Source organism: Elephantulus edwardii, unplaced genomic scaffold (assembly GCF_000299155.1).
Source record: "Elephantulus edwardii isolate Elephantulus edwardi_28Jun2011 unplaced genomic scaffold, EleEdw1.0 scaffold00536, whole genome shotgun sequence".
In the NCBI taxonomy this organism is placed as follows: domain Eukaryota; kingdom Metazoa; phylum Chordata; class Mammalia; order Macroscelidea; family Macroscelididae; genus Elephantulus; species Elephantulus edwardii.
Window position 1 is genome coordinate 115989 of NW_006400286.1, and position 17399 is coordinate 133387.

At 38.6% G+C, this 17399-nt stretch overlaps 1 protein-coding gene across 1 annotated transcript in view; it reads right to left on the minus strand.

Moving 5' to 3' along the window:
- Window positions 1–313: 313 nt before the first annotated feature.
- The window catches only part of LOC102853882 (coiled-coil domain-containing protein 93-like), a 298740-nt gene continuing 281654 nt past the window's right edge, over window positions 314–17399 (minus strand). Inside the window, exons 19-23 of the mRNA XM_006903207.1 lie at window positions 14576–14613; window positions 13078–13162; window positions 10750–10863; window positions 1852–1908; window positions 314–358 (exon numbers count right to left, since the gene is read on the minus strand). Of these exons, the coding sequence (XP_006903269.1) occupies window positions 314–358; window positions 1852–1908; window positions 10750–10863; window positions 13078–13162; window positions 14576–14613 (339 nt within the window). The remainder of the gene's footprint in view (window positions 359–1851; window positions 1909–10749; window positions 10864–13077; window positions 13163–14575; window positions 14614–17399) is intronic.

Sequence of the window (17399 nt, forward strand, 5' to 3'; positions counted from 1 at the left end):
AACAATATCCCTAGTACCACGACCCCTTCTAAACCCAGCCTGGACTTCTGGCAGTTCTCTGCTGATGTACTGTTCCAGTCGTTTTTGGATAATCACCTTTCAGGGTAGATTAATTCAGTGCTATGAAGTCTAAAGTTCTACCTGGCTGCTGCCCTGAGCGCATTCCCCTCCCCTACCATCCCCCTCCAGTGGTCCTGGACAGCAGCAATGAGGAGGGGAAGGGGGAAGGAGGAAGGAAGAGGAGGAAGGGACAGAGGGAGGGAAGTGGTGCAGTGGTGATGGGGGGGGGGCTCAGGCGCAGCTGGGCCAGGGGTTAGTAGATGCAGATGTGGCAGCAGGTGCAGATGCTCAGGAGCCACTCCCAATAAAATTCACTTGTAAAACCATCTAATTCAGGGCTTTTTTTAAAAAAAACTGGAAGTTATTTTATTACCTTTTCAATTTCTTCTTTTGTAATGCATCTGTTCAGGTGTTCAATTTTGATCAGTGTCAGTTTAGATAGGTTGTGAGTTTCTAGGTAGTTACCTATTTCCTCTAGGTTTTCATATTTGTTAGAGTTTAGATTTTCATAATATTCCATTGTTAGCCTTTTTATTTTAGTTGGTTCTGTGTGACATTGTTTGTTTCATCTCCTTTTTTGATTATTTGTGTCTTTTCTTTTGTTAGTTTTGTTAGTGGTTTGTTGATTTTATTGACCTTTTCAAAGAACCATTTCCTGGTGGTGTTAATGGTTTCAATTGTTTTTCTGTTTTCTCTTTCCTTTATTTCTGCTCCATTTTTTTTTTTTAATTTCAGTTGGTTTTTTTGAGGGTACTGGATTTTATTGCTGTTCTTTTTCAATTTGTTGAAGGTGTTAGAGAGTCAATGGTCATTTTTCCTGTCTTTTGATACTTTTGCTTATTACTATATATTGATTTCAAATTACTGCTTTCGCTGTTTCCCACAGGGCTTGGGGTTTTTTTTATGTAGGTTGTGTTTTCACTGTCATTTGTTTCAAGAACTTTTTAATTTCATTTTTTATTTCTTCTAGTACCCACTCATGTTCTAGCATGGTGTTGTTTCAGCTTCCAAATGTATGGTTTTTTTCTCCTTTTCCCCCTTGTTAATACTTTCTAATTTTGTAGCCTTGTGGTCTGAGAACATGCTTTGCATTATTTGTATGTTTTTTAATTTACTGATGCTTGTCTTGGGACCTAAAATGTGATCTATTCTCGAGAATGTTCCATGCATATTGGAGAAGAAAGTAAACTGTGCTTTTTGGGGGTGTATTAGCGTGCGTGTGCGCACACACATAACTGAGTTGGTTTATTGTGTGGTTTAATTCTCCAGTACCTCTGTTGAGTTTCTTTCTGGTAGTTCTATCTTTTCTTTAGAGTGGTGTACTGAAGTCTCCATCTAATATAGTGTATGTTCTCTATTTCCTTTTTCAGTTTTGTTAATTTGTGGTCTATATATTTTGCAGCTCTATCATTTGGTACATAGATATTTATTATTGCTATGTCTTTTTGTTCTATTGACTCTTAAAGCATTACTTAGTGATGTTCCCTGTCCTTTGTGATGGTTTTTACATTGAAACTTATTTTATCAGAGATTAATAACACTACTCCTGATTTTCCTGGTTACTCTGGTTAGTACATTTTCCCCTACTCATTTATGTTTAGTCTTTATCTTCATTCTTCAGGTGGGTCTCTTGTAGACAGCACATTGATGCACTTTAGTTTTTTATCCAATCTGCTACTCTTTTTCTCTTCAGTAATGCATTTAAACCATGCACATTCGGTGTGATTAACAAGAGGCAAAGTTTTATTGCTACCATTTGGTCAAGTTCTTTTTGGTGGTGTTGCTGCTTGCTTTGGTCCATCCCGTCTTTTGTGCCACCTCTGTAAGAAGGACGTCTCTCAGTGCTTCCTGCAATGCTGGTTTTGTTTTTACCAACTCCATTAGGTTCTATTTTTTTGGGAATATCTTGATCTCTCATTCATATTTGATGGACAGTTTTGCTGGAAACAATAGTCTTGGTTGAGAGTTTGTGTTCTTTGAGTGTTCAATACATGTCATTCCACTGTCTTCTTGCTTGCATGGTTTCTGCTGAGAAACTGACAATCTTATTTGCTTCTCCCTAGCTTCTTTCAGAATTCTCTCCTTATCTTTGGTTTTGGCATATTTGACTATGTTATGCCTTGGTGTTTTTCTTTTGAGGTCTATTCTGTATGGTGTTCACTCAGCTTCTTGAATATATATTCTCTCACTCTTCATTATACCTGGAAAGTTTTATTTTAGTAATTCTTCCACAACTTTTTCAGTGCCTTTACTTGCTTCTTCCAGTTGTGGATTCCAATTATGAGCATGTTATTTCTCTTCATGATGTCCTACATTGTTCTTATGGTGTTTTTTTTTTCTTTTCTTTTTTGACTTTGCTTTTTGTTTTAGCAGATCAGGAGTTGACAATTCTATCTTCTACTTCATTGGTTCTGTGTTCTATATCTTCAACTCTGTTCTTCTGTCCCTCCAACATGTTGACATCATCTGAAACTTTGGTCCTCATATTTTGGATTATGATTTCTATTTTTTTTCAGAGCCTCTAATGCCTCATCTGTTTTATGTTCATTGTTTTGGATTGTTTTTTTAAGCAGGGCTTGGGTCTGTTGTACATAGGGTTGCTATGAGTTGTAAACAACTCGAAGGCACATAACAACAACAACAACTTGGTCTTTGCTTGCAGTGTCCTGTAATTCTTCATGTTTGTCATTTACCCATTGACACTATTCAATAATTGTTCTTTTAAATTCTGTGTCAGAAAGTTCTATCATACTTTCTAGCTTCAGGAAATCCATTGATACTGTGTCACTTTTTTTTGGGTGATACCTTGCTTTGGACTTGTGTAGGGTATCAGGTAGTCTGCTTCTTATGTGACATTCCTGTGGTAGAGTTTTTCCATGTCTGAGCTGATAGCAGGCTCTTGGTCTGAAGTCACTGCTCCAGAGGAGGGTGGGGCAGCTCCCTTGCTTGGGTTTTTCTCTTAACTTTTAACTCAAGGGAAGATCTGCTTTGGTTCAGGAGAGAAAAGGCCTGTGAATTAGCAGCCTTTTCTGTCAGAAACCTGCTGTAGCTAGGCCAGTCCAAGGAGCTCCAGGCTAAAGGCAGCTCACGTTTTGGGAGGGGGCAGAAAATGAAACTGGTTCATCCGTGACACTGAAGTCTCTGTTGCAGTTCAGAGGGGTGGCAGCAGGTCGTACTCCAGGTGTTGAGGCTGGGGTCACCAAGGACTCCAGATGGTGGGTCTAGGACCTCCCAGTGGTGTGAGCAGGACTTCTGGGCACTGGGGGAGGGACTTCTAGGATGCAGGGTTGGGACTTCCAGGAAAAGGCCCAGAGGGCCTCCAGGCAGCTGGTGGGAGTGTTCCTGCTGTCAGATAAGGTCCTTCAGTCATGTTTAGGGGTCTAGAGGGCAGGGCCAGGTGTCTCCAGTTAGAGGGGGTGGAGCCCCTCTAGGAAGTGGTGCCATGGTCTAGGGCTCCTGGCAAGACACCTGTCCAAGACACACTAAGAAATTTTTAAGTCCAGTACCTACTTAATTAACTGGATGCATGGTTCTGCAGGCAAAGCGGGAGATGCAGGCAACATGCGTGCAGAGATTCCACATACACCTTTCTTAATTTTAAACCACAAGTGTTTTCTTACTGTTCAGATGAAAGCTAGTTGGTCTAAGTATAGGTATTTCATGAGCATAATTAAATATCTGGGATTTCTATTCTTCTTCTTGTTAGCTATAATTTGTTCTGATCCATAAAGTCAAACGCCTTTGTAAAGTTAATAAAACACAAAAAGACATCCTTCTGGCACTCTCTCCTTTTAGTCAAGATCCATCTGGCTTTGAAAAATGTTATTCCTAGTGTTATGGTATTCTAAATCCAATCCGAATTTCTGGCAGTTAGTCTTTAGCAATGCCATATTATTGATACTGCTCATTAATTTCTGTATTTTGTTGCATCACCTCTCTTGGAAATAGGAGCAAATATGGATCTCTTTCAGTCATTTGGCCAGGCAGCTGTCATCCAAACTTCCAGGCACAGAATGGTGAACACATGCAGGGCTGCATCTGTTAGCTGAAACATGTCAACTGGTATCCTATTTAGTCCTGAGGCCTTATATTTTGCCAATGTTTTCAGTGCAGCTAGAAATTTTTCCTTTTGTTACCACTGGTTCTTATTTAAATGGTGCTTCCTAAAGTTTTTCAGTGTTCTGCTCAAAGTGACAAAGTCTATAAATGGTAAATTCAGAATCTGTATGCATGCCAATTGTCACACTTCAAAAGTTCACTATCTTCCTACACACTTTGTAAAAGTTCCTACCTAGTGCAAAAAACAAAGGGAAGAGGGATTCTATATTTGGATTACTAACAAATGCAGTTTCCATATACATCTTGATATGGACTAAGAATATTATTGTACTTGTAAATTTAATATACTTATAAAAGTATATATAACTTGTACAAAGGTTACAGTTCATGTCACATTACAAAATGAAAGCTAAGATGTGGTATCTCTCAGAACACTCACCAAGACCTCAACATGGGTCCTAAAACACCACTGTGGAGAGATAAAGGAGTACACCAAGCTGCAGAAGAAATGGTGAGGAGAGGTGGGGCTCTGAGCCAAGAGCAAGGACGCTCTATTGCTTGTGGGGAGACTAGACTGAGGCGTCCCTGGGGTTGTAGGTACCTTCATTGGAGGATCCTTGCCTCCATGGCTGCTGGGCCATCCAGGGGTCAAACAGAACAACAGATTTTAGTACACCGAACTTCAGGCAGAGGGAAGAGATTTTTGTAGCTCTCTATAAGAAACAGGGAGGACTGACTTGAAAAACAGTGTATGCAAGCTGTCTGAGCTGGCAGACCACATCTCTAATCTCCTGCCACTCCAGAGACAAAGGAAGATATTAAGTTCCAGGAGAAAAGCTGCATAAGAAACTGCTTGAGTAGAGCACCTGGTCTCACTCAGATACTTCATATATGAAGGGGATGACTTCAAGGCAAGATTCCTACAGCACTGCCGTGCAGAACAGAGAGAATCTCAAGGACTTTAAGAAAGTTAAATTTTCCCTGGAAGGACTTATAGTAGAGTGAGTAACTCAGCACATTTTAACTTGGCAACTAATTAGTAACATTACAAAGGCAAGAACTACCGAAAACTTTAGTAGACACAATAGAAATGACGTAACACTCATCAAGAAAAACTCCACACAGTGTCAAGAAAGCAACAGGCAGATTCAAACACCATTAAAAAACAAATTAAGCCTTCTCCAAAAAAAAATCCCAGAGAATATTAGAGAACTCATGGGTACCCCAGAGTCAAGAAGGCCCAGAGTCAAGAAGGCAGATGATTTATGTTGATATGAAGACCTTCAAACAGGTACATATAAAGGTAAAAGTGATGGAAGAAACAATGAAAGCCACAGATACAGGAAGTAACTTAGAAGTAGATACCCAGAAAAAAAATACTGACAAAGAGTTATTTGAATAGGTAAAGAAGATGATGCTAATGATGGAAGAAATAATGGAAACCAACAAGAAAGCAAGTGCTCCTGAGACATGGATCCAGAAGAAATACATTGAGGAGGAGGAATCTGCACAAATATGGAAGAAAATACAAAAAAAATAGAGTAAATGAAATTATATATAAAAAGATACAACAACTTAAAAAAATCATCACAATCTAGAGAGGGTACTGCCAAAACAGTACAAAAAATAACAGAGACAAGAAAATGCAATCCAGACCATTAAGAATAAATTGGCAGAAGTGTCCAATACATTGGAAAGACAAAATAGAAGAGATGGAGCAGAGTCAGTGAGTTGGAAGACAAGAACCTCAATGGAAACATACTAGAAGAAAAATCAGATATGAGACATAAAGAAAATGAATATTAGAATTATGTGGGATGACATCAAAAGGAATAACATACTTTTGGTAAGTGAAGAAAAAGATAGACTCAAAATCAAAGACTAGAAAAAGGATATACAAAGCAAATGAGATGCACAAAAAAGCAGGAGTGGTAATACCAATCTCCGATAAAACAGACTTTAGAATGAAAAACCTCATAAAAGATAAGGAAGGGCACTATATAGTGATTAAAGGCAAGGTAGATCAAGAGGACATAACATTGGTCAACATTTATGCACCAAATGAGAGACTTGTTATATATACAAAACAACTGTTAACAGAACTGAAGAAAGAAACAGACAACACCACAATAGTGGTAGGACACTTTAAATACACCACTATCTCCAAAGATAGGTTAACTCAAAAGAAACTTAACAGAGATGCAGAAGAATTAAACTACACATTCAGCCAAGTCGACCTTGTGGATATATTTCAATCGCTTCACCCAACTAAAACTCAATTCACTGTCGTCTCAAGTGCACATGGTACATTCTCCGGAAATGATAAAATATTAGGGCACAAAGCTAAAAAAATTAAAAGTCACTGAAATAGTACAAAGTACCTTCTCAGATTATAATGCCATAAAACTAGAAATTAACTACAAGAAGATAAAGTTTATAAAGCCGTCAACGTGGAAGCTAAATTTTTTCTTGCTTGTACACGATTGGGTTAAAAAAGAAATAAAGAATGAAATAAAGTTTCTCGAAACAAATCTCTGGGATGCAGATAAGGCAGTCCTCGGGAGCCAGTTCACAGAAATAGCAAGCATATAAAAAACGAAGAAAGAAGCAAAATAAATGATCTAACTCAACACTTTCACCAAATAGAACAAGAACAACAATCTAACCCAACAGCTTCTAGAAGAAAGGGAATTATAAGGATAATAACTGAAATCAATGAGACAGAAAACAGATAAACAACTGAAACCAAAAATAAGCCTAGGGGCTGGTTTTTCCAAAGGATCAATAAAATTGACAAACCACTGGTAAACTTAACAAAATGGAAAAAAAAAGACAAAAATAACTCAATTAAAGAATGATAGAGGTGACAACAGATACAGATAGAAATAACCGAGGAGTAGTGATGTCAGTTTGAGGACTAAGGTGCATCTGATTTAAGCCATGGTCTTTCCAATTACTATCTATGTATCCAAGACCTTGACAATAAATAAGGATCACAGATACAAATAAGGACGATGCTTTTGAGCTGTGGTGTTGGAGAAGAGCACTGAACATTCCATGGACAGCCAAGAAAATGAATAGATAGGTCTTGGAGAGGGTGCAGCCAGAGTGCTCTTTGGAGGTGAAAATGATGAGACTTTGTCTAACATACTTTTGACATATTGTCAGGAGGTGCTGTTCCTTGGAGACAAACATGATGTTGGGAAGGGTGGCGGTTTGGTGAAGGAAAGGAAGACTCTCAACCAGGTGGATTGACAAGGTGACTGCTGCAATGGGCTCGTGTATCAGGAAATGTGAGGATGGTGCAGGAGAGGACTGGTTTCAGATCTTTTGTTCATAGGGTCTTTGAGTTGTACACAACTGAATGGCGCCTAACAACAACAACAACAACAAGAGAGCTGACATCACAACAGAACCAGAGGAAATGAACTAGAATATCGGAATATATTAAAAACATATAAGAAAATATATAAAAAAAGAAATGTATTATGCATAAAAATATAAAATGTTATACTCTGATATATTTGAAAACTAAGAGGAAATGGACAAATTCCTTGAAACTCATGTCCTACCGAGACTGTCATGGTCAGATGTAGAACACTTGAACAGACCCACCACAAAAGAAGAAATTGAGAAGGTCAAAGAAAGACTCCCCCACAAAAAAAGTCCTGGACCAGATGATTTCACAGCTAAATTCTATCAAACATTCAGGGAAAATTAATCATTAATTCTACTTAAGTTATTTCAAAAAATAGAAAAAGAAGGAATAATTCCAGAGACATTCTATGAAGCAAGCATAACCCTAATACCAAAACCAGGCCAAGATATTACCAAAAAATAAAACTACAGACCAGTATCTCTCATGAACACAGATGCAAAAATCCTTAACAAAATCCTAGCCAACAGAAACCAAAAAGCACATTAAAAAATTAATTCAGAGGGAGCTCTGGTGGCCTAGTCGCAAGAAGCTGCATACAATTCCACAGGTACGCAGTTTAAATCCACCAGATGCTCTGCTGGAGAAGGAGGGGTAATTTCCTCCAGTACCAGTCAGATCCAATTTGACTGTACAAACACACACACACACACACACACACACACACACACAATTATCATGACCAAGTGGGATTCATAAGAGATATGCAAGATCATTCAACATAAGAAAAGTAATTAATGTAATTCATCAAATTAGCAAAACAAATAACAAGAATCATATGCTCTTAGCAATTGATGCAGAAAAGGCATCTGACAAAATTCAACATCCCTTCCTGATTAAGACTCAACAAAATTGGAATAGAAGGAAATTTCCTCAACATAGTCAAAAGTATATATGCACAACCAAGAGCCAGTATCATTCTCAGTGGAGAAAGACTAAAAGCATTTTCTCTGTGAACCTGGACCAGACAAGGATGTCTACTGTTGCCACTGCTATTCAATACTATACTGGAAGTACTTGCTAGGGCAATACAATAAGAGAAGGAACTAAAAGACATCCTGATCAGCAAAGAGATGGTTAAATTGTTGCCCTCTGTAGATGATATGATAGTATACACAGAAAATCCCAAGGACTCAAAAAAAACCTGTTAGAACTAGTAGATAAATTTAGCAGAGTGGCAGGATACAAGATCAATATCCAAAATCAGTGGGATACCTCTATAGTAACAGAGAGAACTTAGAAAAGGAAACCAAGAAGGCAATTATTATTTACAATAACCAACCACAAGTTGAGATACTTGGAAGTGAATCCAATTAAAGATACAAAAGATCTATACAAAGGGAACTATAGAAGCTTTCTGCAAGACACAATAAAAGAGATAAAGAAATGGGAAAATGTAACCTGTTGATAAGACAGGAAGACTCAATATTGTGAAAATGACAATCCTATCAAAAAGTAATCTACGTGTTCAACGCAATCCCAATATAGATACCAAACTCATTTTTCAAGGAAATCGAAAGGGAAATGGCAAAGTTTATTTGGAAGAGGAAAGAGACCCTGAATAAGCAAAGTACTTCTGGGAAGAAAAAAAAAGAAGTAGGAGGCATCATGTTTGCTGACTTCAAAACCTACTACACAGCAGTAGTAACCCAAACAGCATGGTACTCGTACAATGATAGGCACACAGAGCAATGGAACAGAAATGAGAACCAAAAATGGACCCATCTATCTAAGGTCAACTGATATTTGACAAGGAAATAAAATTTATCAAATGGGGAAATGATAACCTCTTCAACAAATGGTGCTGGCAAACTGAACTGCTACCTGTAGAAAGCTGAAATAGGACCCACATCTCACACCATACATAAAAATCAACTCAAGGTGGATCAGAGACCTGAGAATAAAGCCCCAAACCGTAAAGCTCATAAGAGACAAACTGGGACCAAGCTTAGAAGACCTAGTCTACAGTATAAAGGGATTGGCAAGTACAGCCTGAAATACACAATTTGAAGAGGATAAAATTGTTGAATGGAACTTCTAAAAATTAAATCTTTGTGTTCATCAAAAACTTTTTCTAACAGGGTGAAAAGAAAATCTACTGACTGGGAATAAATATTTGGCAATACCACCTAAGACAATGGTCTTATCACAAAAGTTTACAGAATTCTATAGGAACTCCAGAAGAAAAAGACTGATAATCCAATTACAAAATGGGCAGACATGGAAAGACTTTTCACAGAAGAGGAAATTTGGATGACCAATAGATGCATGAACAAATGCACTGGCAATAAGAGAGATGCAAATTAAAACCACAATGAGATAGATACCATCTTACCCCAGTAACAGGGCATCAAGTAATAGATGTTGGAGAGATGTGGTGAGATAGGAACTCTTATACATTGTTGGTGGGATTGTAAAATGGTATAAGCACTCTGGAAGGCAGTTTTGCATTTCCTCAAAAAGCTGAACATAGAGTTTCCATATGACCCAGCTATTCCACTGCTTGGAATATACCCTGAGGAAATAAGAACAAAAGCACAAACAGAGACATGTACACCAAAGTTATAGCGACATTATTCACACGGCAAGAACATGGAAACAGCCCAAACACAATGGAATAGACTGAGAAATTATGGTACATTCACACAGTGGAATATTGTGCAGTACATAGGAGCAATGATTTTGAAAATTACTACCTAATATGGGAGGGACTGGAGATCATTATGCTAAGTGAACTCCCTCTCATAAAGACAAATACTGTATAGGATCATTAGTGTAGAGGGTATGTACACAGATTCAAGGATGGGGGCTTAGATACAGAGTCACACAATTTGATGGGTGGAGGGATGCATTGGTAAAGGAAAGCAGAAGGTCTGGTGTGAAAACCAATGTATGTGAACTTATGAATTTCTTATATAAACCAGCATAAAATAAAATTAAGGGGGGGAAAAAGGTATGCTAAAATACAAGCACCAGTACCATATTTGAAACAAAAAAATCCCCCAAACAAACCCATACCACTCTGGAGCACTTAGATGCCACATTTAATTATTGTTCAGTTAAACTGTTAACTTGCTATTTCCAATTAAGGAGCTTTGGGAAGTCATTGAAAATTAGCTCTCCTTTGAGAAAGCTCATTATAAACATATACTTCATCTTCAGCCTGAACCTGTCCTTCCCAACCATCCTTTTACCTCCTTGAATTCTTTCACAGTCTTAAAGTATAGTCTTTGTTTCTCTAACAATTCCAAGTACTGGTCATTCAACTGGTCTCTTCTCATTTTGTTCTCTTGTTTCTTCTTTTCCATCTGTTGAAAAAAATTGGGAAATGGTGGTAAAAAGGCATGTTCTGACCAAAAATTACAGTACTGAGAATACTCTGAGATTACCAGTGCAAGAAAACACCTGACTGCAGTAGACAAGAAGCTTCCTTTTAGTCTTTTTTAGTTATATAGCTTATAAAATAAAGGGAGGAGTCTCTGGGTGGCACAAATGGTGCTCAGCTATTAAAGGCAAGGTCACAGTTTTAATCTACCCACAGGGACCTTGGCAGAAGTTTTGCCACATACATTTTTCCATAATCAAATTTAAAAATAAAAAAAAGGAACGAAAAAGAAAGAGTAAACTTTTTTTTTCCTTTCTGGCATAATGAAAACAGAAAACACAGAGACAAAGACTCAAAACCCCAAAGCTTGAGTTATACTCTAACCCTGAGAGAAACCCACCACTTCCTCTATATTCCTAAGTCTTTAGATGGAACATTAATACCTATTCTCTTACCTGTACCTAATACTGGTCTATTATGTGTAATCCCTGAGCCTATCTATTCTTGGAAATCTTTGCTCCAAAAGGACATTAAATCCCTTAGCACACCTACAGACAGGATATGTAGTTTTTATTAATAGATGCACCAAAACAACTCCATTCAAATTAGCACAAAGTAGACTTATTATGGTGCCATTCAATAGTCAGTGCCTATCTGGAGCCTCTTTGAGATGTACTTTTCAAATCCATTGAATGTATTTACTCATATTACAAATATTTCTTGCTTGCCAACTCTGAAGTGTAGACCTGAGTAAGGTCTCTCTGCACTGGGGCGTCTTATTCAACTGCTCGCCTAGGGAGAGAGATTGAGACAAAGCAGTAGGTTCCTGCACTGCCACCACTGTGGTGCTAATAGCAGTTCTCTTTCTTCCACCCACCTCTCTGCAGGGTAATTAAAAACAGACAAGAGTGCTATTCTGCACAAATCAAGCGTTAACTCCTTTCTCATTTCTATAGATGGGTCTGAGAAAATCATGTATGCGACGCAAACTCAAATAAATTCATTGCTGTCAACTTGGAACCATGTATAGCCAACCCTTGATCAGTTGTAAATCATGGGAGGAGACTGTTCACTACTGACAGATTTTTTTGAACAGTACTGAAGAGATATGTATGAGGCTCTGGAAGCTTAGTGGTAAGAAGCTATGCTAAATTCCAAAGGCACGGAGTTCAAATCCACTAGCCACTCTGCTGAAGAAGAATGGGTAATCTCCTGCTGTGAGATTTATTGTCTCTGAAAACCCATTGGAAGGCCAGCTATGGGTTGGTTTCAACTCAACATCACATAACACAAAAGTAAGTATCTACCTGGGGAAGACAGGAAGAAACTGCAATGCTATGTTTATTCTTTACAATTACTGTAAGTCTATTTTACTACACACAAAATATGCCTCATGTGCAGACCCTGCCAGGAAGGAAAACCCCTCAGGCTGCTATTCTACTAGGGCTCTCTTCAATTCCACTCTTCTCTCTCCTGACTTCTCACATTCAATTTCCTCTCACTTTAGAATTCAGTTTAGGGATTATTAGTATTTTTTATGTTGTTGTCATTAGGTGCCACTGAGTCAATTTTGACTCTTACTGTCCCCATCTGACAAAGTAGTATTGCTTCAATTAAAAGAAACAAAATTTACTTGGTTTTGGGAATATATAAAGCAAAATGGGAAAGATCTGGTGTGAAAAACAATGAATTCAAACTTTATAAATATACCAGTATTAAAAGGGGGGGGCATACACAATGAACCATTTCTAGGGGTATAGTTCAATGATATTATTGTCTCATTTTTCCTAGGGATTCCTAGCTCTTGAAATTCTAAGAAATAAAACTCTAATGGCAGAACATCACAAACTGAAATCAAAGAAGGAAGTGATTTTGAACAAGAAAGGGAGTCCCAATGAGAGTCAGTTACCTCTTTTATAAAATGGGGGTAATACTACAGATCGGTGTTCAAATCCTAGAAGCTTACATTCAGGTGACCTGCAGCCTCTGAAGTACCAGGTGTTGGCAGCTCATGGAATAGGCCTCAAACACTGCCTAGTGCCTCTAGGACTGAGACCATAATACTCCCGTACAGCCAAAAGAGACTGCTCTCCCGAGGGTCTTCACCACCATTGATGTGGGTTATATTACAAAAGCAAAATTCTGTTGTAAGACAAAATTTTAAGATTCAAAAGAGAGAGAAAAAAAGCCATCTGACCTTCATTCTACTTTGCTTAATTCCTTCTACAATCTGTTCCATCTGACGTAAAAACTGGTCCCGGGAAGCAGGGGAAGTCATGGCTCTGAAAGAAAAATGTAAGACTCTTGATAAATGGCAGATGCAAGAACTCAAGTCACTCTGGACCCATAGAGCTGGACCTCAGAGGGCAATGAAATTAGCCTGTTCTTGTTCAAATATTCACCTGTTTTCTTTTACCTAATATATCTTTAATTACTATAAAATAAAATTTTATGAGAATTGACAAGATTATCTTTAAATTTAAATTATGGCATATATCACTTAAGAATGGGATTTCAGTTTTAGAAATCAGAGTATTTAGAAAAGCTACTCAAGATCAGAACACATTTCTTGAAAGTCCTTAAAGCCAGGTTTGGGACACCCTGGTCTTAGTTTCTAGAAACAGCAGTTAGAAGTACTAGATTTCTTCTGAATTGTGATGTAGGAGTAGAGTACTGAATACCACATGGACTGCCAAAAGAACAAACAAGTTTGTCTAGGAGGAGCACAAAGATACTGCTCCATAGATGCAAGAATAGTGAAAGTTTGTCTCATGTATTTTGGGCAATTTGTTAGAAGGGGTCAGTCCTTGAAAAAGGATTTCATGTCGGGAAGGGTGGAAAGTCACAGAAAGCCCTCAGCAAGATGGACTGACAGAATGACTAACAATGGGTATGAATATTATCAGAGATGACCAGGATGTGCGTGGTTCAGATACGCTGTTTATAAGGTGGCTGTGAGTTGCAGTGGACTTGGGAATTGAAGACTCTTGTAAAAAAAAACACAAACCTGCAGGTTGGCAAAGAATACAAGTCTCCTAATGATCAGAAAATGAAGATGAGGCGAGCTCTGGTGGCCTAGTGGCAGGAAACTGCACTGCAGTCCCAGAAAATGAAGATGAAAGCACCATTTTTAGGAATGTCACAGGAGAGTACACAATTCATTATTTGAGAGCTGTGTTTTGGGTTTTCCCCCTTTAATAAGTAAAACAACTGAAAACTGTAAGCCTGAAACCTATTACGCTTTTCAGCAGTATTACTGAGAATAAATTTGTTTGGTGATGTCTGCTACCTAGAAAGCAGACCAGTAGGTAGGCTGACAGGCAGGCTGGAGGCTGCTACATCTTAGACACAGGCAGGTTGTACCACTCAGTTCTGGGAGAAAAATATATTTCTTTAAACAAAGTAGTTAGAAGCTGTTCATTAACACTGACAATCAAAACTTACTACAAGATTTTAAAATTCTTTTTATCAAATTATGACATTATTTTTATTAAATTGCAAAGCATCTAATTATATTTAATGCTACAAATACAATTAGAGTTTATTAAAATAGACAAAATTAATACACAAAGACTTTACAGTATCGGGGCATAGTGAAATTATTTGAAAATTTTTCTCAATCACACTGATGTAGGTGAATTATGAAGTGCAGGAACTATCAAGGCTTTCCTGAGAGAAGGATTGACAGTACTTACTGTGAGAAGTTTTCATGAATTGAGTTCAGCAGGCTTATCTGGGGGGGAAAATAAAATTAAAACCACCAACAAAAGAAAACATGTAACAAAACCTGTAAACAGTAAGTTGAGAAAGTCCTTCACAATCTCAAGCATTATAAGTTTGCCTTCTCTCTAGATACTGTTTCTGAGGTGTTTGTTGTTGTTATGTGCCGTTGAGTTGCTTGCGACTCATAGTGACCCTATGTACAACAGCCCTAAACTCTGCTCTGTCCTGTGCCAATCGCACTGTCTCTGACCCTCCCATCCCGATTAACCCAGTCACTGAATGAATCTACCTCATAGAGGGCCTTCCCCTCCTGCGCTGTCCCTCCACCCTCCCAAGCATGAGGTCCTTCTCCAAGGACCAGTCTCTCCTCACAACATGTCCAAAGTATGTTAAACAGAGCCTCAGAATCCTTGCCTCCAAGGAGCAGCCCGGTTTAACCCTTTCCAGGATGAATCTGTTTTCCTAGCAGTCCATGGTACTCTCAATACTCTTCTCCAGCATGACAGCTCAAAGGCATCAATTCTCCTTCTATCCTCCTTGGTCATTGTCCAACTCTCTGATGCATAACAAGTGATTGCGAAGACCATGGCCTGTATCAGACACACCTTAGTCTCCAGAGAGACACCACTGCTCTTCAGTACTTTGGAGAGGTCCCTAACAGCAGACTTTCCCATAGCAATGCAACTTTTAATTTCCTGGCTACTGGTGCCAAGACTGTTGACTGTGGAGCCAAGCAAACTAAAGCTGTGTACAATTTCAATCTCTTCACTATCCATCCTGATGCTGCCAAATGGTCCAGTGGTGAGAATCTTTATCTTCTTGACATTGAGCCTCAATCCATATTGGAGGCTGCAGTCCTTGACCCTCTGCAGCAGGCACTTCAGGACCTCCTCAGTTTCAGCAAGCAGGGTTGTGTCATCTGCGTAACGCAGATTGTTGACAGATCTTCCACCAATCTTGACCCCACATTTCTCATAGAGCCCAGCCTCCCGGATAAGCTGTTCTGCATATAGGTTGAAAAGGTATGGAGATAGGATGCATCCCTGGTGTACGCCCTTCCCAATTTTGAACCATGCAGTGTTTCCTTGCTCTGTTCTGACGACTGCCTCTTGGTCCAAGTATCGGTTTCGCATTAGAACAATCAAGTGTTCTAGGATTCCCATTCTTCTCAAAATCAGACACAGTTTGTTATGATCCACACAGTCAAACGCCTTTGCATAGTCAATGAAACACAGATAGACATTCCTCTGGTATTCTCTGCTTTCAGCTAAGATCCATCTTAACATCAGCTACAATATCCCTAGTGCCACGACCCCTTCTAAACCCAGCCTGGACTTCTGGCAGTTCTCTGCTGATGTGCTGTTCCAGTCATTTTTGGATAATCTTCAGTAGAATCTTGCTTGCATGTGAAATCAATGATATTGTTCTATAGTTTCCACACTCTGTTAGAACACCTTTCTTTGGGATGGGAACAAATATAGATCTCTTCCAGTCAGCTGGCCAAGTGGTTGTTCCCCAGATTTCTTGGCACAACTTGGTGAGCACATCCAGGGCAGCATCTGTTAGCTGAAATATGTCAACTGGTATGCCATCTATTCCTAGAGCCTTATTTTTTGCCATTTCCTTCAAAGCAGCCTGAACTACTTCTTTCATCACCACAGCCTCTTGCTCATACGTTGTTTCATCAAATTCTTCTGTGTCTGCCAATTCTTTTCGATCCAATGATTCAGTATATTCTTCCCATCTTCTTTGAATACTTCCTGGATCATTTAACATTCTGCCGAAAGCATTCTTGATTATAGCAACTCGAGGTTTGAATTTGTTCTTCAGTTCCTTGAGCTTAAGAAATGCTGAGCGAGTTTGGCCCTTTTGATTTTCTGACTCCAAATCCTTGCACATTTCATTGTAGATACCCTGTTTATTTAGAATAACATGGAAAAAGAGAAGCAAAAAAAGAGAAACATGTGCTTAGCTCCAGTTTTCTCCTCTCTACCCTCACACAATACTTCAATTCTCACAACCCAGTATTGTTTGAAGGTACCCAAATACTAGAATGGAAAGTCCCGTCCATCTTACTGAATGTTGCCCTTTATTTCCAGAGTGCCAAATTAGAGAGGACTTAAGAGATGATAGAACATTGTTCCTTAACAACAAAAACAGTAACATGATGATAAAAAGAAAGGTTTCCCATCAACCTCAAGGTGAAGAGGGAACCAATTACATGAAGAATCCAACAGATGTGTAAAACTTTATGCTCATCTTCTCATTATCTTTAATCATATGAATGAAACATCCTCATTTTACAAGGACAATGAGGTTAACTGAGACCTAAATAAGCCCAGTTCAAAGGCTCATACTCTTTCCACTATACTGGTTTGCCTCCATGTTAAGAGGTACTGAGTACTCTTCTTCCTCTTCATTTTTTTTTAATAAAACACCTGTCCCCAAACACTAATGGGAAATTCTGAGTCATAAATGGATTTAATTCAAGTGAAAGAATCAGAAAGCATTAGGAAGAAGGACCAACGGCCGGTCACTGATGAAAATATTTCCTTATATAAATATTGACAAGCATAACATCTCCATTTCATTTAGCTGGTTCTTCCCTTCCATTAGAACTTAAACTAAATCAACCCCAGGACCTTTCCACTATTTTCACTTTTATCTTAGTATTTCTTAGACTACCACCACCACTACTACTTCTTACTAGTTACTACTTGCCATCAGGCCAGAAGTGACTTATAGCTGACCTTCCAGTGGGTTTTCAGAGGCTGTCAATTGCCAGAGACTTTTCCC